The sequence below is a fragment of the Manis javanica genome, chromosome 6, assembly GCF_040802235.1.
Source record: "Manis javanica isolate MJ-LG chromosome 6, MJ_LKY, whole genome shotgun sequence".
In the NCBI taxonomy this organism is placed as follows: Eukaryota; Metazoa; Chordata; class Mammalia; order Pholidota; family Manidae; genus Manis; species Manis javanica.
The window spans coordinates 65,934,549-65,960,990 of NC_133161.1; the positions used below are offsets into that span (position 1 = coordinate 65,934,549).

Genomic DNA, 26,442 nt, shown 5'->3' on the forward strand with positions numbered 1-26,442 from the left:
AATATAACAATATTTTATGCAACAGACATACTTTCACAAAGTTAGATAAAACCTCTTAAAAGGAGTCTTGTGAAACAGAAATTAGCTTACCAACACTCCATCATAAGATCCTGTTTCACTTGTGAGAAATGCAAACATGACACACAGATAGGGGTTGTTTAATTGTAATCGCAGAGTGCTGCACATTTCTCTCCAAAGGGAGTTCTTCTCATTCGTATAACCGGATAAAGCCATTGCTACCACATTGAGATTCAGATCACCTGTATATTAAAAACAGCCAGCTAATCAAAATGATCAAAAGCTTAGTATCTCCTTCTTCCAGCTGTTAAACCAAAACAGATCAGAGGATGATTTTACTCCCAGAAAAATAAGCCACTAGAAAAAGGTTTTTGATTCACATTGGAAAACTTGGCATGGACCTGAAAAAATTTCCATTCTTATGTAAAACTTCTGCCCATATTGCAAACCTTTCGTAGGACAAGTACTTCTTTTAATCTTCAAGTTCTCATTCTAGGGAGGTTCCCATAGTATATACTACGTAGGGCCTAAATGACGACAGTGAAACTTTCCTATCAGAATCATTGCCAACTTTATCAACAAGTTTATTTTCACTGAGATATTTTAAAGCATTGATAGTAAATACTACTGTAGCTCAGGATTGCAATTTTTAATATCATTTTGTTTTCCTATTCCTAAATGTATAATACACATACTTAAGTATGTTTTAACTGCAAGGTATTGAAAGCTCATATTTCAGCATTCTTATTATAGTATTATGCTTTTACTTTTTCTAAGGTAAAATTAATTATCAGAATTACCATGGAACTGCATTTAGACACATTTGCAACAAAGCATGTGTTACTGACAATCTGGTAAACATTTCTTCTTAGCAGTTTATAAGGCTACTGATAAGCTTCTCATCTGGCAGTCAGCCCTATGGCTGCCTAATCTTCTAACGTAGGTTTTGCTTCAAAAAGGAAAACTAAATTGACCTTTAACTTTTGTTCTTAAGTATTTTCTACATTTATTATAGCAGCTTTCTCATTGCTTCTTAATCCTAATAATTTTTTCTTTTCCAAAAGTATTTCCAACAGTCGTTCTTCATTTCTATAAACACTTTCCCCAACTTATGCTTGCTTCCTTTGCCTACCATATTAAATTTAAAGTCTTTTAAGATTAAACAACAACAATGATAGATTATCTTCTTTGAATCCTGCTTAGAACAATTTATTTCCAAATGGAAAGGAATATTTGACTTAGTGAAATCTTTTCTTCAGTCCTTAACCAAGGGACTAAAATCAGAGGTAAGATACTTTTCCCCTTCTGTTGGTATGGGTGTTTAAATCTAACACCAAATTTTCTTGGAAACATGATAGGGAAGCATGCTCTCATGTTGTAGCAAAATTATAATTAGAAATGGCTTAAAATATCAATTATTTTTCCCATGACCACATTATCTTCTATTGCACTCTCAAACGGGGAAGATAAACATTAGAGCAAAAGTGAAGGAAAAAGAGGCCAATCTGGGCAAAACATTACCTTTTTCAACTTTGAGACTGCAAGTAAACATTTTACAGTTAATTTCACGTTTTTCTCTATGGTACAACAGAACTGCAATAGTTTCAAAATGGACGAGCAAATAGCAATTAAGTATTCTGAATACTCAGAAATAACTTGCTAGGTGTATTCAAAATCAACAGATGTACATATTTTATAGTTATTTTCAAGTGAAGCATTCCTCATTTAAAAAAACTGAATTTCTGGATTAAGATTTACTTTTCTGAGTATTGTCTTGCAAAATGTCAGGGTAAAACTTTATCACATTTTACTATTTCTTTCTTTTTAAAAAATATTAAATGGAAACTATGTTTAAATCACCACATCAAGTAAAAGCATTTATGCAGATCAAAGTATTTTTTTATAAGAATCTATATTAGTCTAACTAAAAGCGTCAGTTTCCTAAGTCAACCATAACCATCCAAAAAGATAAAATATAAACTATACTCATTATGTTTGTCACAGAAATACCTGCAAACTAAAATCCTAATTCCAAGAAAATATTTTTAAAATATATGTGAACCAACCTTAGAAGAAATGCATCAAAAATGGATATATTTGATCATTCCTTGTAGTATTATTGAAATGACTATTAAGACACATTTCTTTTTTACAGACATAAACCAAGGCATATACAAAAGCGATGGGCTAATAAATATTATACAGTAAACTATATACAGTTCTGTGTTAATTTCTTTAAAAAACTTACATAAGAATATTGATAACTTTTTTGAAAATTATCAGCATCTTTTCTTTAAAAGATTCTATGAACTGCATCTATCTTAGAATACGACCTAATACCTTTTTCTGAAGATGCCCCTTCATTCAGGATTTGGATTGCTCGTCGAATATCCAAGTTGAACAAAGCCACAGCAGCAGCTCTCTCCCATTCCCCTTCCTGTACAAGGGAGTTCAAAAATGGCCCCACATCTATGTCTGTGCCTTTCTTTATCCACCCACAAAGCTGTAAAGCTAAGATTCTCTCTTCATTTAAATTCTGATTATCAGTTTGCTTATCCAACCCACTCCAATTGTGTCTGCTGCTTTCCACCATTCCTAAAAGAGAAAGAAAAAATATATATATATATATCTATATATACTGCTTTATTATTTTTTGAAATATATTTGGAAAATAAGTCAGTTTTACAGAGAAATAGTTCAACATAAGATTTTGCATATTCAACTTCTATTACAGTTTTATGATAGCAAACCTGTAAATATGCTACAAGCAGAACATATTTTACATATTGCTCAATACAACAGTTTCTTGATTTACCAAAAAAAGCTATTAGAATAATACTCAATGCTCAATGGGCTAAGTCACTGCTTCACTGCTTCAGAGAAGCCTCTCTGGCTACCTAATCAAAATAGGGTGCCTCCCTAGGGAACTGAAAAGCAAAGCCACAATGAGATTACCACCTCGTTCTAGTCAGAATGGCTAATATCAACAAGACAAGAAGTAAGAAAGTGTTGACAAGGATGTGAGAAAGGATGTTGGCAAAGAACACAATCATCCACAGCTGGTGGGACTGTAAACTTGTGCCACTACTATGGAAAACAGTATGAAGGTTTCTCAAAAAACTAAAAATAGTTTATGACCCAGCAATTTCATATCTGGGAATTTACCTCAAGGAAGCAAAATCACTAATCCAAAAATATATATTCAGTCCTATATTTAATGCAGCATAATCTACAATAGCAGAATATGGAAGCAACCTAAATGTCCATTGTTAGATGAATGGATAAAAAAGATGTGGTACATATATACAATGGAATATTACTCAGCCATAAAAAGAATGAAATCTTGCCATTTGCAACAATAGAGGGCATTATGCTAAGTAAAATAAGTCAAATACCACACAATTTCACTTTTATGTGGAATCCAAAAAACAAATGAACAAACAGAACAGAAACAGACTCATTGACATAGAGAAGAGACTGGTAGTTGCCATAGAGGAGAAGTGGCAGGGGATGGGTAAAACAGGTGAAGGGGAAAAAATTAGTGAAAATGCTTGGTATCTTGATCTAGGTGATGGTTACATGAGTGTATACACACGTCAAAGTTCATCAAGTTGTATACTAAGATTTGTGCACTTTATTGTATGTACCTTGATATACAAAAATAATATAAATAGGGTTCCTCCTATTATCTAATTTACCATTGTTTCCTCTATTTCCCTTAGCACTAATATAAGCTCCCCTATTCATTAATTCATTTTTCAACCTTATCTCTTTTCCTACTAGAACATAAGCTCTAAAAGGCAGGCATCTTGTCTTTTTTATTTGAAAGGTACCCCAAGTGCTTCAGATCCAACAGATGCTCACTCTCTCTCTCCCCTATTTTCTATGTATGTATGTGTGTGTATGAAAAAATGAGTACTTTGAATCAAAATTCTCTGAAAGTTCAAGGTAAGTCTAAAGCTAAAATACAATAGGAATAACTTGATGACTTTTTCCCCCCTTACTAAATCTGGAGACTTTATTTGTTCATTCTTTTTCATAATGAATCTAAATAATTCTTGTAGCATTCAAGGCAGCTGATGCCAATGGCAGGATAATTTCACTCAGGATGGTGTTTGGTGACAAATAAAGGTAAAACAAAGACAAAACTTGACTCTATTAACTGCAATTCAAATTCTTAAATGTTATAGAAAGTTTTACTATCAAAATTGTCATTACATAATTATTTGTTATTATTTAAACATAAAGAATTTTCAGAATAAACTGAATTAGGAATTAGGCAGAAAGAATATCCAACATTACAAATATCTTACTAGTAATTTACACTTATAATTTATAGTAATTCCACATTTATATAGTTATAAGACACATAAGACAGTAATTACACATTTGTAAATATCTAGATCAATAGCGAATAGGTTTTAAGAACTAATTCAACTAGTCTGTGGTATGCAGAATTAAAAGATGGGTTCCATGATTCCCTTCCCTTTGGTAACCACACATCCTTGTGTAATTCCCTCCCCTTGAATACAGGTGGAATCTGTAACTTGCTTCTAAATAACAGAATATAGTACAAGTGAAACAATTTTGCAGGTGTAATTAAGGTAGTTACTTAGTTGACTCTGTATTAATCAAAAGATTATCCTGGGTGGGCCTGACTTAATTAGGTGAAACTTTTAAAAGAGAGTGTGGAGGTGATTAGAGAGGTTCTCCCTGTAAGTAAAAGCTGTCATGTTGTGAGAGGGTCTGTGAGAAGGCCATGTCTGTAAGAAGGCCATTTGGCAAGGGAGTGTGGGCAGCTTCTAGGAGCTGAAGGCAGCCACTGGCTGACAGACTGCAAGGATACCTTGGTCCTACAACCTCAAGAAATCAATTCTGTCAACAACCATGCAAGCTTGGAAGAATATTCTGACCTCCAAAATGGAGCAAAGATTGGCCAACATCTTCATTTTTGCCTTGTGAGACCCTGACCAAGAGCACCCACTTAAGACAATGCCCAGACTCCAAACCCATGGAAATGATGAGATAATAAATGCATATTGTAGAAAATATATTGTCCGAAGTTGGCTTTAGCTATACTCAGTCTGGTCAAAGAATTAAAAGGATAAACACAGCAAAAATTAGAAAATATTAAAAAATGATTCAGTTGTCATTTGCAAGTCAAACAAAGCAATTATGTCTTAAAATTTTAGTCTAAATACTTGCAAAGAGTAAAAGTATTTAGCAAATATCTGAACTCTCCATCATACCTAATTTATACTTTAAATAACTTGTTTCATTACATAATGTCAGGTTGTGGCAGAAGTCTACAATATTATTCATGTTAGGACATATTTTAAACTATATTCCATTACTTAATGCAAATGTTTCAAAAAGAACTATTCGTAAAATTTTGAAAATAAAAAAAATTTAATAATTATACTTGAAATTATTTATTTTTAACCTTACTATTGGAAACTATTGCTAATTTAGGTTGAGTTAGGAGCAAACTTCCAAAAGAGTTTTCTTCCTTCATGAGAATCCCGACCATTGAAAAGAGGAAGTATGCTACTGTTTTTGCAACCATAGAGAAGTCAGTTAAAACAAATCACTTTTTGCTTATGAAAGGTAAATTTTAAGAACTAAGAAAACTTTGAATAATGAAATTATAAAGTTAAAAACACATGTTAAAATTTAAACAAAACATTACTTTTCTGAATAAAGCATTTAGAGTGTTTAGATAGAACAAAGGCTTTAAATTTCAGGTAGAACAACTTGCAGATGTACTATGACGTATTTATTTTCAGATCATCCCTAAAAATTTTGGATTCAATGTTGATATTCTTTAATGGTAAACATAACAATTTTAAACAGGTGACCAAAAAGCAATCATTTATTATTCAAAAGATTACTCACAGCTTAAAAATATTTCAGTTTCTTAGAGTATTTATTTTACAGAAATAGTGTCATGGAACAGAATAGAGATCAATACATATGAATCCAAATAGTTCACTGTAAAGAGGCAGAAAAATATCCTTAAGTGCAGGGATATTGTGTCATGTATTTTGGCTGCTCAAAGACCTTTTTACTGCTTGATATCCATGCCACAAGTAATTGAGATTATCAAATAAGCAATGAGATATTATTATGTTTTAAGTATATGGTCATATTATGATTTTTAGAATATGAATTTTTAAATATTTGATTTTAATCTATCTCTGAAAAAGAATTAAAATATATGCATGTTATGCAATGCCCAAGTGACAAAAACATATCCCCTAAACTGGAGACTGCCCTACACATATATAATAGAATCAACATTTTATTGATAGTTGTGAGGAAAACAAGTTCACTTAAAAATTAAAAAAATGCTTTAAAAAAATGTTTCAAGTATTATACTAAATAATAAGACACTATGCTATTTGCAGATATTTGTTGCATTTTTACATCTATATAATAAAGCAGACTTCTCCAATGCTTATAAAAACATTTTGTTGTTAAAAACACTATATCTTAGTTATCCTGCCCCTTAAACTAATTTTGAATAGACAAATTCTCTAGTAAAGTTGTTGGCTTTTCCCATAAATATGCCAAAATACAACAAAAACAGTAATAAATCTCAAAATAACTGAGAATGCAATATAATGAGACCTACTATGTGGCTAAATGCTAAAAATTCTGTAAACTTGGGGTTTAATTCTTTGTATGAGTGGTTCCAAAATCATAAACCAAGGTATTCAGGTTCATTTGTAGAGGTAATACAGTGTATCTGCCCTTTAACCTGTATTAATAAAAATGGAAATTTTTAATTGATCTCATTCATTTTATTGTTTATATTAGAAGTTACTTTTTTGGTGGAGAGCTAATAAGAGAACACCAAAATGAAAAAGATCAGGTAAGTAGTCTAGTGCATCTTCAGCAATGTGGACCAAAGTAATTTGAAAGTCCTTTAAAAAAAACTGTAAGTTTAATTGAAATGCTTAACTTACTTTTTTTAAAAAGTAGCATTGTACTTTCTATTTTTTATATATGAAAATCTTAATTAAAACCAGTATTAGAAAATAGAAGCATTTTACTTCTACCATCACTCTTTGACTAGATAATGTGAACTACTTTTCTAGCAGCTTGACCTGGACCCAAATTTGATTGCTATCAAAAACTACACTGTCAAATGTTAGGCTGGGGAGATGAGTGTAATAAATCCACAATTCAATTTCAATAAAATTAATAAGAACAACTGTTTAAAGAATCAGTGAGAAAGTAAGTTTGGCTCTTTTGTCATCCATATTTAATTTTTAAATGGTTTATCAATTTCAATCTTACATTCATTCATACATTCATTTACTCATTAAGGACTATTTCAGGTAAGGCATACTTCATGTCATAGTTACACTGACCATGCCAACAGACAGCTAAGTGAAAATGTTGTGTAGTGAAATAAAAAGGGCTCTTCTTCAATTAGAAATCGTTTTACTTAGTTTTTATAAAAGCAAAATACAGTAAAATCCCAACTAACAATCAGGATCCTCTAAATCATCTAACATAATACCTCTCAAAGTGAGTCTTCAAAAAAATTAAATCATTGCATTAAATGAATGGATTTAGAAAAGCCAATTTCATTTCAAAGAAACAAGACTCCCTCTAAAAAGGATTTTCATATAAAAACAATTTTGTTATTTAACTCAACCATTCGTTAAAATATCAGAAACCAAAAAAAAAAAAAATACGTACACTCTCCTGAAATAACTAAATGATGGGGAAACAGTAAAGGCACAAAAATTATAAACATATTGCAGAATATAAAACTGAATTTTCTTACCCAAAGATGATTTTACAATTGATTTAATTCCTGCATAAACCAATGATCCTTTGTTGCCTGGAGATTTCTGATCCATATCTTCTGTATACTGCTTCATAAGTATTTAAATGCATAGGAAATACTAGTGATGATGCATAATAAAGTATTTCAAAGCTAAATTTGTTTTGATTTACAGCCAATTCATAATAGGCATCACAGTGGAAGTAAATGATTCTTCTCTACTGTAGAGATACAAGGTTCTTTCTCCTATGCATGCTGCAAAGCAATATTTCAAGTTAAACAGCTTCAAACAATTTTACTTTGTAATTTTAGTATGTAACTTGTATTTACATATAAAACATTTGGCATTGCATTTACAGACTGACCTCTCAGCAAACCTCAAGAACATTTCTACCTGATTCACCTCACAAAATTCACAACACAAAGGATATAGTGCAGAGTATACCAGAGTGACTTGAGCTGTGGATCTTCATTTCCAGCTAAAATATGGTTTCTCCACACCTGTTCTGTATCAAGTCCATATCTTGATAAAGCCCGAAGGCGCATCTTTGTCGCTATATCCTTTTCTAAAGAATTATCACTTTCTTCTTCTGCACATTCATACAAATGACGACCACAAGCCCACATTAAAGATGTAATTGGGCTCCAGGCAAGTGATATCCTTTCAAAAACCGTGAAGTCAGACATTGTTCGGTTGGGAGTTACAACTATCATTCGATTTTGACTTGTTGGATGCCAAGCAAAGGAAGCAATGTAATTGTCACAAGGTTGCACACTTCTTTCAATTATTGTGGGTTCAGTTTCATCCCCAATGGGAGTGGGCGTGTGCTGCATATCATATAATCTAATAATATTACTATCCCTTGTTAAAGTGGCAAGCAGACCAGTCCTGGTTGGACACCATGCTACTTTTGTTAAGGGTTTTGGTTGCTCAGTCAAAGTCAAAACAGGCTTCTCAAATTTCCTAAGATCCCATATTGCAACCTGACCTTCATAAAAGGAAGCAACACGATCATGGAAGTATGGGTCTACTGTCACCCCCTGAACAGCTTTTGTATTAACAAACATCTTTTGGCTTGTATTCCGAAGATCAAATATGGCTAGGTTACGATGCATACCAGCAAGCAGAAGTTTCTGGTCTCGTGGAAGCCAACAAAGAGAGAGACAAGCATCATTCTGTCCTAATTCATAAAGTGGTTTTGTAACTAATAATGTTGTTTCAGTTTCACCTGCTGAAAGTCTGACTTTCTCCATGGGAACTATATCAGGAGTATATTTGCTACAGATATCCCATATCAGTACTGAAAAATCAGCTCTATGTTTATCTAGACCAGCAGCAAGCCAGTTACTATCCAATGGATTCCATGCAAGAGTATTGCATTGTCGTGCATGTTTTGGAACAAATTCTTTTCCTATCAAATCTCTGAACTTTGAGTTATGATCTTGACCAAGACTTGTAAGAACCACACGACCATTTGCTTGTCCAACTGCTAGGAGACATTCAGGATCATAATTGAGATACCAGGCAACACATTTCATGTAGGGTGTATCTGAATTTATTGATAGTAATGTAGCTGCAGAGTCTTCAGATAAACGTAAAGATCCAGCTTTGAGTTCTGAATTCACAGTAGATTCCACATGATAAAGGCTCAGTTCTGAATCACATACGACAAATCTATCAACCTGGTGTGGTGCCCACAATATATCAGGTTTGGTCCCACTCATGTTTATTGATGTGCTCAAAGAGTCCAGTCAGATCCATTCACTGAAAATCTGTTTAAAAACATAAAGTTTTAAAATATTAACAAAACACAATTCTAAGCTGAATAAACTATTCAGAAAGTCAGGAAATTCTCTATACAGGTACTCTGCTTTTTAATATATTTATATTTCTCCTCTCTGCTATGAATTCAAGACAATATCTATTGACAAAAAGTTAAACAGAAGAACTTCCTCCAGTAAAATGAGCTGGTAGGAATCTGAGAATTCCATTCTGGCTTTATTTCCCATGATCAACTATCCTAATTGCACGGTTGCTAGTACCTTCAAGTAACCTCAGGGTTAAAATAACTTTGTTGTAGTAAGCAAATTAATAAGTATCATCCCATTGAAGGGGGTATAACTTCATGTTGCTAAGCAATGTTTTAAAACAGCACTATCCGAAAGAACCTTCTCTAATAGAAATGTTCTGTATCTGTACTATAATATGGGATCTACTAGACATGTGGCCACTGGGTGCTAGAACTGTGACCAGTGCAAATTTTATTTTTAATTTAAAAAAAATTGTAATATAAATAGACACATGTGGTTACCATTAGGGACACTGCAGATTTAAAGTACAATGCCATTAGTAAGACAGAGGTCTCCTCCTCAACTTTCAACAGTAAGAAGTAGCCCTACATGACAGAATAAACAATTAAATGTATAGAGTTGAGTTCTATATCTAGCTCTGATGTGTATTAGCCACATGCCTTGCAAAGGTCTTTGTGTTTGGGGGTTGTTTTGCTTTCTCATCTACGTAACATAACAGTGGGTTGAGATTAGTACTTCCCAAACTTCAGCCATTCATTTACCACCTGTGCTATTTAAAATTTTTCTTTAAACTAATTTTTAAAGTCTGAAAATCAATTTCTACGTCATCACAAGGTCCATGAATCATGGGTATGATATGCTAAATAGGCTTTTTCTAACATACATATGTATTTAAAAAATAAATATATAACTTAAAAATGTTATATATTAAAAATACATATATTAAAAACATATACATATGAAAATAAATATATAATTATTAAAAATGCTTGACTGTACTTTACCTAAAATCATCCTGTTTAGGATCAGTGGTACACACACACTTTGGGAAACAGAATTAAGCAATCATTACAAGCTCTTTCAGTTTTCAATTCTATAAACTTTGCAAGTATTGATATGGGATTTTTCAAAAGATAAATATTTTTATCTTTTGGTTTATATTTGGTCATATTTGGTTTAAGCACAAACCAAAAATAGCCAAGTTCAAAATGATATTTTAATAATAAAAGCTACACACAAAAATGTAAATGTTTCTAACCAGTCTGGCTAGAAGTTATAAACTAGATTAAAAATGAGCAATCAGTCAATAGACTCATAAAATTAAGATGACTGGGAAAAAACTCTAATCTTTTTTTTTAATGAAGGTATCATTGATATACAATCTTATGAAGGTTTCACATGAGCAACACTGTGGTTTCAGCATTCACCCGTTATTAATCAAGTCCCCCCCAGCCCACTGCAATCACTGACGATCAGCATAGTAAGATTCTATAGAGTCATTACTTTTCTTCTCCATACTATACTGCCTTCTATATTGTGACCTATCTATATTGTGAGTACTAATTATAATGCCTCTTAATCCTCTTCCCCTCCCTCCCCACCTATCCTCCCCAACCCCTTCCCTTTGGTAACTACTAGTCCCTTCCTGGAGTCTGTGAGTTTGCTGCTGTTTTGTTTCTTCAGTTTTGCTTTGTTGTTATACTCCACAAATGAGTGAAGTTATTTGGTACTTGTCTTTCTCCACCTGGCTTATTTCAGTGAACATAATACCCCTCTAGCTCCATCCATCTTGTTGCAAAGGGTAGGATTTATTTTCTTCTATGGCTGAATAATATTCCATTGTGCATATGTACTACATCTTCTTTATCCATTCATCTATTGATGGATACTTATGTTACTTCTATGACTTGGCTAATGTGTTTTTGAATATGAAATCTTGTTTTCTTTGGGTAAATCCTAGGAGTGGAATTCCTGGGTCAAGTGGTATTTCTATCTTTAGTTTTTTGAGGAACCTTCATATTGCTTTCCACAATGGTAGAACTAATTTACATTTCCACCAACAGTGTAGGAGTGTTCACCTTTCTCCGCATCCTTGCCAGCATTTGTTGTTTCTTGTCTTTTGGATATTGGCCATCCTCACTGGTGTGAGGTGATATCTCACTGTGGTTCTAATTTTCATTTCCCTGATAATTAGCAATGTGGAGCATCTCTTCAACATTAGCAATGTTGGCCATCTGAATTTCTTCTTTGTTGAAGTGTCTTTTCAGATCCTCTGCCTATTTTTTAATCGGATTACTTGTCTTTTGGGTGTTGAAACCTCTAAGAATTCTTATACTGGCTTATTTCCTTCCTTTAGAGTTCCAGAACCCAAGATCAATCATTTCAATTATTCTTATTAGCACCCTCAATTTTTTCATTTCGTTGCAATTTTGGATTTGCAGTCCCCCAACCCTAGATCAATGTAATTATTTACTGTCATCACTCAGGCTGCCTAGTCTCACAGCTCTGCAGACAGACTCCATAAGAAATTAAGTATACAACATGTCTGGCCTGTGGTACTGGTTTAGCAATTCCTTTATTCATCTTTCCACACTGGTGTTTATAAAATTCATCCTTATACAGTATTAGAATGATCCTTTCAAAAATACAAACTTAACTAGGTTATACAACCCCTGGTTGAAACCCTTTAATGGTCTCCAATTGCTCTTAGTGTAGTGTTCCAAATCTTCAACATCACTTACAAGACCCTAAATTCTTTGGCCTCTATCTACTGCTCCCACCTCAAGGTATTCCTTGCTAACTCTGTTCTAGCTACATGGTCCTTTTCAGTTGCTACAATGTAACCTCTCTGCAAGCTGCTATCACACTTTTGCAAATGCTGTTCCTTCTGTCTGGAGCATTCTCCCCTCCTTTCATAGCCAAGTTAACACCTGCTCAACCTTGAATCAATCATGCTTTATCCCCTTCACAGTCTACATTGGGTTACTTAGATATATACTCTCACTGAACAGTGTTCCTTCCATTTAAATCACTGTTTCTACTAGATTATAAACTCCATAAACAAAACTCCATTTTGCTCTTCATTTCCATGTGGCATCAAAGTGGCTACACACTTTACTGATGTTTAATAATTATTTGTCAAATGATGTATTTATTAAGTGCTCCCTCTGACACTTCTCACAACTGCTATTTCTGTTTTACCAGTTTCCTCATGCTTCTACCCATTACCCTTCTTAGTAGAGGTTGTTCCCAGCCAAAAGCAACGTGCCCACTGTCATAACCATAACTGGTTCCAATGATGCGCAACAGCCCACAGTGAGCCATTCCAGTAGAGGATCACTCGAATACACCATCTTTCATTTACTGAGCATCTTCTACATTCTAAACACTGTTCTAAATGCTGGTAATTCAGTAGTACACAGGGACAGATACAGTCCCTGGTTGCTATGAACTAAATTGTGTCCCCTTACAATTCATATACTATACCCCGAATTCCCCACATGACTGTATTGGAGACAGAGCCTTTAAGGAGGTGATGAAGGTTAAATGAGGTCTTAAGGTTGGGGTTCTGATGCCTTTATAAGAAGAGTAAGAGACACTAGAGCTCTCTCACTACCTGTGAGAACACAGCAAGAAGGCAGCTGTCTACAAGCCAGTAAGAGGGTTCTCACCAGAACAGGACCATGCCACCCTGATCTGACTTCCAGCTTCCAGAAATGAGAAAATACATTTGTTGTTTAAGTCACCTAGTCTATGGCATTTTGTTATGGCAGCCCAAGATGACTAATATACTGTTCTAGTAAAGCCTAGACTCTAGTGTAGCTACATCCAATCTTAAAGAGAATTTAAAATGTAAGAAAGGGAAGAGAGGCACCACCTACAGTAGGAAGTAGCTAAGACAACAAAAAAAGGGAACAGATTCTGCCAAATACGGGTTCATACTCATGCCCTCACAGAGGAAATTTCTTAATTGGATGGGTGTCTTGAGATCTGACCCATCTTCCTATCGCACTGAAAGATAAATGCTTAAAGGGGCACACTTTTTTCTAGGCTTCCATCACACAATCATACTCTTTATATAAAATGACCTATGGTAAGAAAATGTTGGTGCCACATGAAATATCTTTAAAAACACATATAGAAAGTAATTTTAAAAACTGATTGCATGACTCTCAATGAATCAACATTTCTTCAGAAATTATGCATGTAAAATTTTTATTACCGTCCATAAAATCTGTATGTATTACAGTAACTCATACATAATCACAGAACTCGAGAGACTAGCAAACTGTTCTCATTTCACATAAGAGTAAAGTGAAGACCAGATGTTTCAGTGGTAAAACCATCTCCCAACTCCCATCCCGTATTATTGCAGAGAGAAAGGATCAGCTACTTAATTTGCAGAGTCCAGTGCAAAATGAAAATAAGGGCCCCCTGTTAAAAAAAAAGTTATTAAGAATTTCAAGACACTGATAGCACAGCATTAAACCAATTGCTAGCTCTTCCAAATGATGGCCCTTGTGTGTAACTGCACAGGTTGCATACCAGAAAGCTGGTCCTGAACAGAGAGATTTACATCGTTAAGTACCCTTTTAAGAAATATGTTTCTTTATAATTCAACACACAGTATAGATGGATCCTGGCTCATGAACACAGAAGATTAGGAATATGGTGAGGAGCAAGGAAAACTGAACTTGAAGTCAGAAGACCTCCAGTCACTCACTAGCCAGACCCTAACAAGTTCCTTAATATACCAAGACTATATAAAATGGGATAGAGCCTATCCTATTTCCCTCACAAAGTTGAAACAATCAAATTAAATGAGTGCTTCACATTGTACATGTTAGTATCACTACAATTTCTTCAAACAGCCTTGGAAACTAATGTTTTCAAGTGTTGGTGACACTGAAGACTTAGAGGAGGCATATGCAATAATTACAGCTTGTATTTAGATCCTGACCTTCAAGTTTAACAAGTGCTCACTTCCCATAAATGGTTTCTGAGCAAAGGAAAGCCATATTGATTCTGTTTCTCACCAGAACATGTGTAACAGCACTTTCCAAGAGAAACATAGTTTGAGCCATATGATCTAGTAGCCACACTGAAACAGTAAAAAGGAATAGATGAAATTAAATTTAACAGTATATTTTATTTAACCCAACATAGTAAAAAAATTTATCCTTTTCAGCATGGAATCAGTGTAAAAATTTTTAAAGAGAATTTTTATTTTAAATTTTTTGGGACCCAGTCTTGGCAATTCAATGTGTATTTTACATTTACGGCACATCTCAATCTCGTGTGGCTACTGGACAGTGAATACCTATAATATTAAGTGTACAAGGAATCCAATCACTCATTAATATCCTATTGTTGGTATTGTCTTCTACTTTTCTTACTATAAGTAACAGTTTCAAGAATTGCCATCACCTTCCAGGAGATGCAATGTGTATCCACACTTCTCTTAAAATATGGTTATACGAAAGGCCTGCAGTCATTTGTTAAGCAATTTAGCACGGTTCTTGGTATATGTGAGACGTTTTATTCCATCCTCTTACGCATTTTCATTACTGGTATGTTGCACAGAACACAGCTAACCCGGTGACAGGCCCTTGAAGAAGTATTCAACAGCACAACTAGCACGGCTTGTTGCTATTCCGGGTCAATCAGGGATCTGAGGGCGACTCCCACGCTCCAGCCACCTGGCTGAGCCTGTCTTCCAGGCCAGGGCGCCTTTCCGCACGAACGCGCCGCGGTGCAGGCTGCGGCGCGGACCCAGGGCCCGGGAGAAGGTCCCTCGCGCCTCAGGTCCCTCTGAGGCCTGGCCGGCCGGCGCGCTCATCCCGCTGCGCGGATCGCGACGCCACAGGCCTCGGCTCCGAGGAGGCTCCCGGGTCGCCCGCGGCCCTGGCTTTTCAACTGGGCTTTCCCAGGCCCCTCGCGGCGGCCCGGCGCCCTCAACCCGGGCCTCCCCGTCGGGAGAGCGGACACGCGGCCCGAGCCGCACTCACCGACCTGAGGAGGCAGCACTGCCGCTGCACAGCCGCTTCCGGCCCGCTCGCCGCCCCTCCCGCCGCGGGGTCCGCACACGGGCAAGATGGCGGCGGCCAGTACCCCGGCCTGCCGGCCGGGACTCGCCACCCAGACACCGCACCTCCCGGCCGCGCGTACGCACGGGCCTCCTGAGGGGAGTTCCCGCCCGCGAGCCCCGCCCCTCGCTGCCCGGGAGTCGCACCGCCCCTGGGCGGGGCCGTCGCCCAAGAGGCCCCGCCTTCCGCCCCGGAGCAGGGGGTAAATCGCGGGGGTACCCTGAGGTCCCCGGCCACATCCCCGCGCGGGGACCTACGTGGCTTTCATGCGCTTCACACACTTTAGCCCCTTTGATCAGTTTATGCTTCGTTAAAAATTTATTACAGGCCACCGATGTAGTAGGAAATCCAGGGTATTTGGTTCATGATTTATTCCCCCATTGACTCACGTCTTTCGTGCCTACTGTGTACCTAGCACCGTGCTGGAATGCTGGGGACACCGGAAGGAACAAAAAGAGACCCGTCCAGGAAGGAAACACGCAATTAGAGCAATTCCTGGTGAAGGATAATATGGGGGTCTACAAGAAGAGGCACCCTGTTGGCGCCGGGAGGCCAGTAACACGTCCTTGAGGACCCTGGGTTGCCACAGGAAGGATGAACATGGGATTAGCCAGGAAAGGGACAGGGAAGAGGGGGATGGAAGAGAAAAGCCTTCTAGAGCAGAACAAGAGCAAGGTCAGGGGGAAGGACATACAAAACAAGGAAGAGGCAGTTAGTATGAGCAGAGGAAGTGGTGAGAGATTAAGATGCTCTGCCAGAAAGGCATTTAGAAACCAGGTCGGTGAGTTTGAATGGACTTTTTCATAAAGCCAATAGTGGAGTCACTGACAGTGTTTAATCAGGCTAGTGATGTGACAAGTTTTTCTAAGGAAAAAGGGGAAGGAAAGTTAAGTATCCAAGTGACACAACAGTAATCCGAACTACCAGTGGTACAGAGAGTGGGGATGGAGAGAAGTGTAAGGCCTGGGAATTATTTATGAGGTGGAAGGACGGAAGTTTACAATTCACTAAGTGAGGGAGGGAAAAAGGACTCTAGGTGTCTGGCTCCTGTAATTGACCAAATGGTGCTGTCCCAGGTGTTACGAATCTGACACAGAGGCTGCCTTCATATGTCTGGCTATCTTTGTTCATGCTTAAAAGTGGGTGGTCTTGGGCTTGTAGTGATTTTATAAACAACAAAATAAGACTGGGAATGCCTTAGGAAATGATGATTTTCAAGGCAGATAATTTTGGTAAGAGGATGTTTGGGGACAGTATTGCTTGTGGGTTCTGAGGCTCCTTTTCACTCCTGCTGCCAGAGAAGTGGAGGTGGAGGAAGTGATGTCCTGCTGAGGATTTGCCACTTCAAACACTATCTTGCCAGTCTTCAGTGATTTTGGCCTGGGCCCCAGGGCTCCAAATCCCCCCCCCACCCCCACCCCCCCCAGCCTCAGATCAGTACAGATCTCTTTACTCCTATCATAGTGAGGAAAATGTATCCTCTCATGCTCAGGAGATGACTCTGCTTCCTACTTCAGAAAGAAAATTTAAACCATTAGGTAGGAATTTCCACAGCCTCCTACTATTTTCTCTCCTTACCCCAATATCATCATTCACTCTCACTCTTACCTTGTTCCAGCTACATAGAGGAGGAGGAGATCCAAGTATTTTTCCTGTTCTGAGACTTTGCACCATTAATCTTCTCCTTATCCATGTGTTTACAACCACTACGTTTTTATTGGTTCTTTACCTTCAGCGTATGTTTAAGTCACTCCCATTTTTATCCTCAAAGGCCAGGACCATACTCGTTCTCTCTAATCCTACATCCTGTCTTCCCCTGAAAATGCTCTACTTAGGCTTTCATGCCCAGCACTCCACCACAAATACTCTTTACTTGCCTATCACTGTCTTCCCCTTCTAGATGCTCCATATCTCCAGTTTTCATTCTATTGTACCTTTACAGGAGGTGTGTCCCTTAAAACAGAAGCTGCTTGCCACTTCCTCTTCTGCTGTCTGGAAAATGGCAAAAGAAACGTGGATTAGAAATGGAAGCCAGGTACTGAGGAAAGCAAACTGCCCCATTAGTCTAAATCCTAGCCTAATTTGGGGAACTGAGGTATCTCCTCCGCTGGATCAACCACAGACCATTACATGGGAGAAAATGAACTGTGTTCTTTTTCAAATTATTGCTTCTTTGGACTTGCTTGTTATAGCTTCTTAGCCTATTCCCTAAATAATACACAGGGGCTCTGTCTGCTTTAGTCTCTGTTTAATCTCCAGAACCTAGAAGTGCATAGCACAGAGCACGAGCTCAGTAAACATATGTTGAAGAAATCCTAAAACAATTATTTTCTCTACTATACACTCCCCTACAACTAGTGTTTTTCACTCCTTCTTTTTCCATCTAAGCTTCTGTGAAAGTATATTCGCATGCTGCTGTCAGTTCCTTGCACACTAAAGTCCCTAGAGGAATAAGTGGTACTTTTCTCATTCTACTTGGAAATTCATTCCCCTCCTCCACTAAGCTGTGTTGCTTGTGAGTACAAGCTGGATCATGTCTCTTTAAAGAGAATCCTCTTCTCCCTTCCTGACGGTCTGGGAAAGGACAGATAGAATTTCCCATGTGGGTAGTAAAATTTTAGCACAGAAATTTGGGTTTTCTATAGTGCCCGCTGCTTAATATGTATTCAAAATTATTTTCTGAGTGTGAGAGTACATTGTATCAGTTGGAATATTAAACTGTATCAGAGAGTTTAGCAGAGTGGTCTCAGGTCACACCATCTGTCTTTATCGAACACATTATTGTAATGGATGCCAGAGTTGTTATAATTCAGTCTAACAGGTTTTCGTTTTGTTTCATTTTTAATTTAAACTTTTGTGACCCTAATAGGATGATGTTCTTTTTAAGCTCTTTCATTTATAGTGATTCAGGATAAGATTTTTTTTTTAATGTTGTGGTTTAAACTATTAAAGGGCAGCAGTTGAAGAACTGCTCATTTCCTTTTTCTTGGAGCATTCGGTGGAGTCTGTGAATGGCTAATCTCAATACCCCTTTTTCCACATGCACAAAATCAGTCTGTACCCAAAAGCAAGTTTTCCTCTTAGGCATCAAGCAGAAATTAAGGTTCTGTAAACATATGGTATGTCTTAGGTAATCTTTTTACAAAGGTTGAAGATTAAAAGATCTGAGATACCTTAAAAGAGTGGTCTTCAAACAATTTAAGCATGCACCCAAGTCAATTTTGTAAATCAATGTACTTATTCATATATTTTAAGGACTATAGCTAAAATTTTCATAATAACTTCACATAATTGCCAAGGATATGATTCTAATTTTTAAATATTTTTATTTCTTAAATTATAAATAAAACTGTTGCATGACACTTCAAAAGTATCCAGTGAAATTTAAATACCTTAGTGAGAGTTTTTTGTTCTCATTCATTGAAAAGTATGTGAATAAGCTATTCTTTAATTGTAGGAAATTTTGTATTATTCTATTTTTGATCCTTGAACTTGTATTACCATTCTACTTTCTCCTACTGGATTATTTATTGGTTTGAAAACAAACAATTATATAGCATATACTATGTACCAGATACTTGACAACATAGGCTCATTTAATACTCAGTCTCAGCTTGGTGCCCTGGGAACCATATTAGGAGCTGGAGACTAGGATGTAGAATACCTATTAGGAAATGTTCTTGGGATCAGCACCTGTGGAAAGGAGGAGGCAGCTGCAGGATTGGGCACAAGGAGAAGCTGAGCTGTGATTCAATACCAACAAAAGCCTCAACCAATCCATGGAGAACTTTGGAACTAGACTGGCCCTTCAGAGCATTTTGAGTTGGGACAAGGGACCCAAGTCTTTATACTATCCACTGACATGGATGCATCACTGATGTGAGCTGCCTCTTAAAGGAAGCATGACTTTGAGTGAGGCAGTTTTCTCCAGCAAGGCTGTCCAAAAAGAAGGCTGACAGCTGAGGATCATGAGCTGGCAACATTCCCGGCAGCTGAAGAAATAAGTCATTCATTACTATAAAGGGATATACAGGAGGTGTACCATGCATTCTACCACATCTTCATCACAGTGGTATGAGGATGAAGTTATTCTTCCCGTTTTACTGGTAAGAAAACGGAGGCATGGAGGGGTTAAATAAATTGCCCAAGATATCTCTTAAGTGGTAGAAGGGTATAAAACCAATCTGGCTCCAGCTTCCAACTACCAGCCCAAGTACTATTAAATGGATCAGCCTCCTGATCTAATTACAGGTGCCATAAAATGACCTTTTGAAACAGAGATTGGCAAACTTTTTTATAATGGGCTAGATAGTAAATATCTGCAGCTTTGCAGGCTCTGCTGCCTTTATCACAACTATTCAGTTATGCTGTAGAGCCACTGACAGTACAGAAACAGAGGGGTGCGGCTGTGTTTCGGGGCAACTTCAAACACAGGTGGCAGGCTGGATTAGTTTGCTCACCCCTGTTTTAGACAAATATTTAGACATAGTAGGAAACATGGTTTATTGTTAAAAGAATAAAATAGTACCCAATAGATTTAAAATAATTATTCTAACCTTATTTTTCAAATACTGGAGGGAATTATGCCAACATTTTAACAGATGTCTCTATGGTAGCTTTAAAAGTGATCATTATTTTCTTCATTGTACTTTTCTATGTTTTCTGAAATAAAAATGTAAAATTTTTAATGAGAAAAAAGCAAGGAATATTATTTTAAAGAGTATAGTTGGGAGGATTAGGATGCTAAATTCCATAATGATAATCATATAATTACCACATCATAATCCTATGTACCCAGAGTTAAGGCAGAAATAATAAGTTCAAGCAGCTCGCTAAGTGCTTTATTAAATGGGACATGTAAGATGATAACTGCAACATGGGTGATACTAACATATACTTTGCTCACTGCTTCTTCACAGAGTCTCTGTCTTGTTTGTGGGTAAGTTGGTGTTATGGGCTGAAGATCTGTGTTCCCCCAAAACTGGTATGTTGAAAACCTAACACCCAATGTGATGATATTGGGGGTGGGGGTGCGCTTTTGTGAGGTAGCGAGGTCATAATTACTGAGTCCTCATGGATGAGAGTAGTGCTTTTATACAAAGGATCCCAGAGAGCTCTCTCAACCCTTTTCTGCCCTGTGAGGATGCAGGGAGATTTTGCACTCTGAAAAACCGAGAAGGGTTCTCACCAGAACCCAACCATGCTGGCACCCTGCTCTCAGACTTCCAGCCCTCCAGAACTGTGAGAAATAAATTTGTTGTTTATAAGCAGCAATCTATGGAGATTTGTTAGTAGCCCAAACTTAGAAACTTGGCTCATCCCTTCACATGAGCACCCAAACACTACAGTAGCAGCCGTCAAAACGACTGTCAGATCGGCACTGTGAACCCTAGGGAAACCACAGCCCTCTAACTCACTGCCTGTCTCCTCGCCTCAGCAGACAGGGCTTTGAATAAATCACATTTGGGCTTTTGAAGTAGATAGTGTGGCTAAACTCTGCTAACCCCTCTGTTCCTATAGCTATTGCCCTAATTCAGGTATTAATTACTGCTCATTATTGCTCACCCAGGCAGTGACTTCCCAACTGTCCTCTGGTTCCTCTGTTCCTGCCTTTTCACTCTAAACCACCTCCTGTGTGTGGCCCGACTGATGTTCCTGAATCATCTCAGGCAGCCTTCTTATTGGTTCATGTGGGGACCAATGTAGGGACAGACCAATATCCAAACCCCTCTGCCTGGAGTTAGTATGTCAATACTGTGAGTCTTCACAGATGAAAGAAAATTTGTATTTTCAATGGATCAAATTAATTTTAGAATTACCTAAACCAGATGAAGCTGAAAGCAGTTGTAAAAGCAGACTTTCTTGGTAGTAAAATGAGATAAAGATCCCTAGAACCAACACTAAAAGTTAGACATTGATCCAACTGTGAAGATAATGTGTTCAGAACAGTGTCATTTTGAGGAAAAGCCAAGGTCATGGAAAAATCAAAGCATATGTAATTGGTCTGAGTCAGTAATTCGGGGTAGTATGCGATGTGTGACTATAAAACCTTCAAAAGGCCTTGATTCTCAGTTCAAATTCATGCACCAATATGATCTTATGTAAGACACTAAGTTTGATATTTTTTTTAGCTAAGTATAATCATAAACCCAGGAAGAAATGAAAGTGGCAAGAAATCAGAGCATAAGGAGAATCAGAATTAGAATCAGGACAGAAATGATGAGGAAATAAATTTCTTCCTAAGTCAGTTTTATAATCATTGCACTGTTGAATGTATTTTGCCTTTTGAAAAACATTTAAAAGAATCTGCTATTCTAACTGAGAAGAATGATTCGGTTTGCAACAATGTTTACGAGTTTGGAGAAATATAATTTATTAAATTAATACTTTTTCCATGTATTACTTGTATAAATGAGGTAAATATATATTAATTATTTAAAGATTAAATAATTGTGTATAATAGTGAATATTCCTCTCCACATAACATACACAAAAGCTTCTGGAATATTTTAAAAAATTATTAAAACATGAACTTGTCCCCATTCTGGCCCAACATGTTTTCCCATTTGATCCCTTAACTCATACTAGCTCTAGCCCTACTGAATTTTTTCCAGTTTCTTTTACACAGCATTTTTTCTATAACATGCCTTTGTTCCATTTTTTCCCCTAAAACGCCCTTCTCTAAGACTTAGAAAAATTTAATTCTATCCATCTCTCAAGATACATCCTCATCCCCTCCCTAAAGTTTTCCACAGCTAGAAGTAATGTCTACATTTCTCAACTCCTTGGCACCTTGTCTACTGTACCTCATCAGACGCTTACTCTCTTTACATGCACATACATATACATCTAATTACACATCTAATAATAATGGTATTACCAATTATACTATAATATATTCACATAGTTCAGTTAATTCCCTAAGTTATAATCATCATTTCCCTCATTATTTGTTGAATCAAAACAATGAATGCATGATGAAAGACTATACAAACACATGAATGCTTCCCTTCCAACTCAAAATTTTAAAATATTGTGAGAACAATATCGAAGGAAATCTCTTAACATTCAGATATTCCTACCATGTTTAACTGTTGTCATGCCTTTGTTTCTCTTTCAGGATTTAGCCACACTAGTACAGCATATCTGTTTTTGTAACAGGATGCTAAACATAGGATTTGTCATTTTTAGTTTTGGCTGATGCCCCACTAAGCAGGAACAAAACAATAGGTGATGAATACTCCCATATTCCAATGTGAGATGCTACTGCCTGTAAAGAGGTGGAAAAGATTTTGTAACCTGATGACCGAAACCTCCTGAAAGAATCAAAGGGCTTGGAACTGAAGAGTCTGGGAAAGATTTCTTCAGAGATAGTCACTTCCAGGACTCTCGCTTCTAATCCCCTAGAAGAGGTCTGAGGGTACTGTGTCTGTGGAGAGCTTGATCTGCACAACTTGGAACAGGGATGCAAGGAGGGCACAGGGTGCCAAGGAGTTGAGAAATGTAGACATTACTCATGGTGGAGGGTGGTCTGAGGGACGCTGGAAGACTCCAAAGGCTAGCTAGTTCTGAAGGCTGAGAGATGAGAGGTGCATCTGAAGGGAACAACCTTTTCTCCTAGAGTCTGTTAGGAAAACGGTGCATGAGTATGCCCTGTGGACCAGACGGGGACCACAAGGCCAAGGGAGGCATCCTGGAGCAGTTGGTAAGAGGGCTTTCTGGTGGGAGTGAGGCAACCTCAGCTGAGAGTCACTGTTCCGTGAGGAACAGGGTGGTGTGAGGGGGGAATGTGTTCAACACCCACCAGAGAAGAGACCTTGACAGTCTCTGAGAGAATTTCAGATGAGAGATCCCCAGCAAAGTGGATCTCCAAGAACACACCAGAGCTCCACAATGATGAAAGCGATCACTTGTATAGCTTCCAAAACCAGAACAAGGCAGCCCAGTTCAAGTAGCTATTTCCTGCCCTTCTATTGGGAAGGGTCAGAAAACTATTCTTCATGAGTGGAGGGAAGGCAGAGAGGCAGTGGGGAAAAGGGAAAGTTGCGTGTGCCCCCTTTCCATGCAGCCTTCCAGCCTGAAGTGAACCCCAACTGGGGAGGAAAAGTTTCAAACTCAGAGCTTTAGCTACTATGTGGGAGTAGATATTTTGATTATTGGAGTGAGATAGTTTGTATGACTAAATGTGAAAGAAGTGATTTTTTTATGTGAAGACTGACCCAAGGACTCATGGCACCTGCCTGTGAATCCGTTCAAGTGGCAGAGTAAATCCTGCCCTCAGAAATGGATATCAAAGGACAGTGGGAAGAAAAATAATGTTATTTTACAATGCATCCTCTGGAGTCCTGCATGTTCAATGGATTGGTGACATTCAACTGGAAGCAGAATAATCAAACAATTTTATGCAACTAATATTTCAAGTCTTAATAAATTAATACAAATTATAAAATATAATAATAAATATACATTTTCTTGCAACTCTACGCTAAGGTACTAACTTTAGAAACAGTATGATTTTACATGGAGCTGAGGCCTACAGTTCTGCAGGTTGTGCATTAAATGCCTCCAGAAAGGCCATTTGCATTGTGTTATTCTGACAGTTGTCAAGCAGCAAGAGTCTTAAGGAAGGGCGATTTTTTAATATGGGGTATAATATTGTATGTTACATGTATGAGACTGTAAGGGGATGACACTATATATCACAAGGAACATTCACCCATGGTGCATGAATTAAGCAAATGCTCAGACCATTTAAAATACTATTTTGTGATGATGGATCACAGGAAACAGACTAATGGATGTTAGACTATCAGTCCCATTTGCAAAATAAGTCCACCTCCTCCTCCTGTAGGAAGGTGGGAATAAGGGAAGGAAAGAAATACCGAAAGTTCCATACTAGTGTAAGTTTCATAGAAATATGAAAGCAGGAGCGTACTTGTTAAGGGGAATAGACATGTCAATCATCGTCCTTGTTAGGAGTACAGTCATTCATAGGTTGCAACCATAGGTTGGCTGAGGATATAGAATTTGGCAAAAATCCATGAAAATATTCTGTGAGAACCAATTTGCTCTATGGAAAGTATAGTGGAGAATATGGTACATTTGTCATTATTTGCAGACTGTACATGAATCACCCTTTTTATCAGTAACATGTATGATAAACTTATGTACATGCACATACACACACACACTTTATTTTCCAGAGAGTCAGCTGTTAAATACTTCCAGCAAACCACTGGATACCATTCTTCTTCTCCTTTCTTCCCTTTCCTTTCCTAGGCCAATTAGGTGCTAAGCTCTTTGATTCTACTTCCTAAATTATTTCTCAGAATAGTTCACTTCTTTCCATTCCTACAGCTGGTACTTGAGAGGCTTATCTCTTACTGGTATTTTAGTAAGTCTCCTGATTGGTCTCCCAGTCTCCAGGTTTGCTTCCCTGCAATTCATTCTTCACAGAGACACTAGAGTGGTTTTCCTAAAATTAAAATGTGATCCTATGACTCCTCTGCTTCAAACTGTTCAGTGGCTCCTTACTGTTTTCAAGGTCAAGTCTAGTCCTTTGAACAGGGCATCAAAGACATGCCTGTTTATCCTCTGCTCCCTGTACTTCCAACCTCTGTGTCACTGTATGAATTGGGCATCCTGTTTGCAGGTCTCTCTTATAGTTATTATCATAGTGTATCGGCATTGCCTTTTTTTTTGGTTTAATACTTCATAATGAAAAGTTTCAGACATACAGAGAAATTGTCAGAATATTACAGCCATCCTATTACCCACCATCTAAACTTCACAATCAACATTTGATCTATGCTGACATACTTAGTCTATCATATATCTATACAACTACCCAACCAACCCTCTACCTATCTTCTTTTTTTATGATGCACTTCAGAGTAAGTTGCAGACACCAGCACACTTTGTTCCCAAATGCTTTGGCATAGTCATTAGCTGCAGTTTATTTGATTACTTTAGAAATATTTGGGGTAAAATTTGCCATTGCCTTCTACTTGCCTGTTTCTTCTACTGGGCTGAAGTCAATGTGTCTTACTTGTTTTCTATCTGATGTCTCACATTGCACAGGAACTAAGCTAATGTTTGTTAAATGACTGCATTATCCAATTTCATCAGATTTTACTTAGTTTCTTCATTCACATTTAAAAGTAATTTTGTCACCCCTTTGATTCATCCTTTTAGTTCCCTATCCAGAAATTTATAGAAGGAACTTCCATTTCACCTGTTCAACACCACAGACAATTAAGAATCTTAATCTGTTAATGACAGTAGACAAACTCTCACACTGTGTTTTTCTACAAAGCCCCACAAGGTGGTGCCCAAATATCTTTTTTCAATTTTTTTTTTTTTTCAAATAGTCCTGCAATACCCATAGTTAGTCCCCAGTAAATTGTGTTTGTATTGGGCATTCCTGAATTTTGTCAATTAGCATAATGGGAAATATGTAATTAAGTAAAAATTACTTACATTAAATAAAATTTTACATGGTGTAATTTCAAGATCTATAGTTCTGGATATAAACAATGAATAATGACTATAATAAGGACTTTATTTTGTATAGAGTTTTATATTATGAAAAGGTTTTCATATCCCAAAATAGTAAAAATATTAATTTACTTCAAGTTCCTTTCACTGCAAACTTTGTCCAGCGTAATTTACTCTTAGTACAAAATTTAAAGGACAGAAGAAGAAATAGACTATTGAATAGGAGGAACT

At 37.1% G+C, this 26,442-nt stretch overlaps 1 protein-coding gene across 3 annotated transcripts in view; it reads right to left on the reverse strand.

The window, feature by feature from the left end:
• The window catches only part of MIOS (meiosis regulator for oocyte development), a 38,236-nt gene extending 22,417 nt beyond the window's left edge, over window positions 1-15,819 (reverse strand). For 2 of the 3 annotated variants that reach the window (XM_017674558.3, XM_073238783.1), the window contains exons 1-5: window positions 15,641-15,819; window positions 8,248-9,589; window positions 7,817-7,915; window positions 2,359-2,613; window positions 91-260 (exon numbers count right to left, since the gene is read on the reverse strand). In XM_017674558.3, the coding sequence (XP_017530047.1) occupies window positions 91-260; window positions 2,359-2,613; window positions 7,817-7,915; window positions 8,248-9,541 (1,818 nt within the window). In that variant the 5' untranslated portion in view covers window positions 9,542-9,589; window positions 15,641-15,819. Of the gene's footprint in view, window positions 1-90; window positions 261-2,358; window positions 2,614-7,816; window positions 7,916-8,247; window positions 9,590-15,055 lie in introns of all 3 variants that reach the window. The other variant, XM_073238784.1, reaches the window with a different exon arrangement.
• Window positions 15,820-26,442: the final 10,623 nt, after the last annotated feature.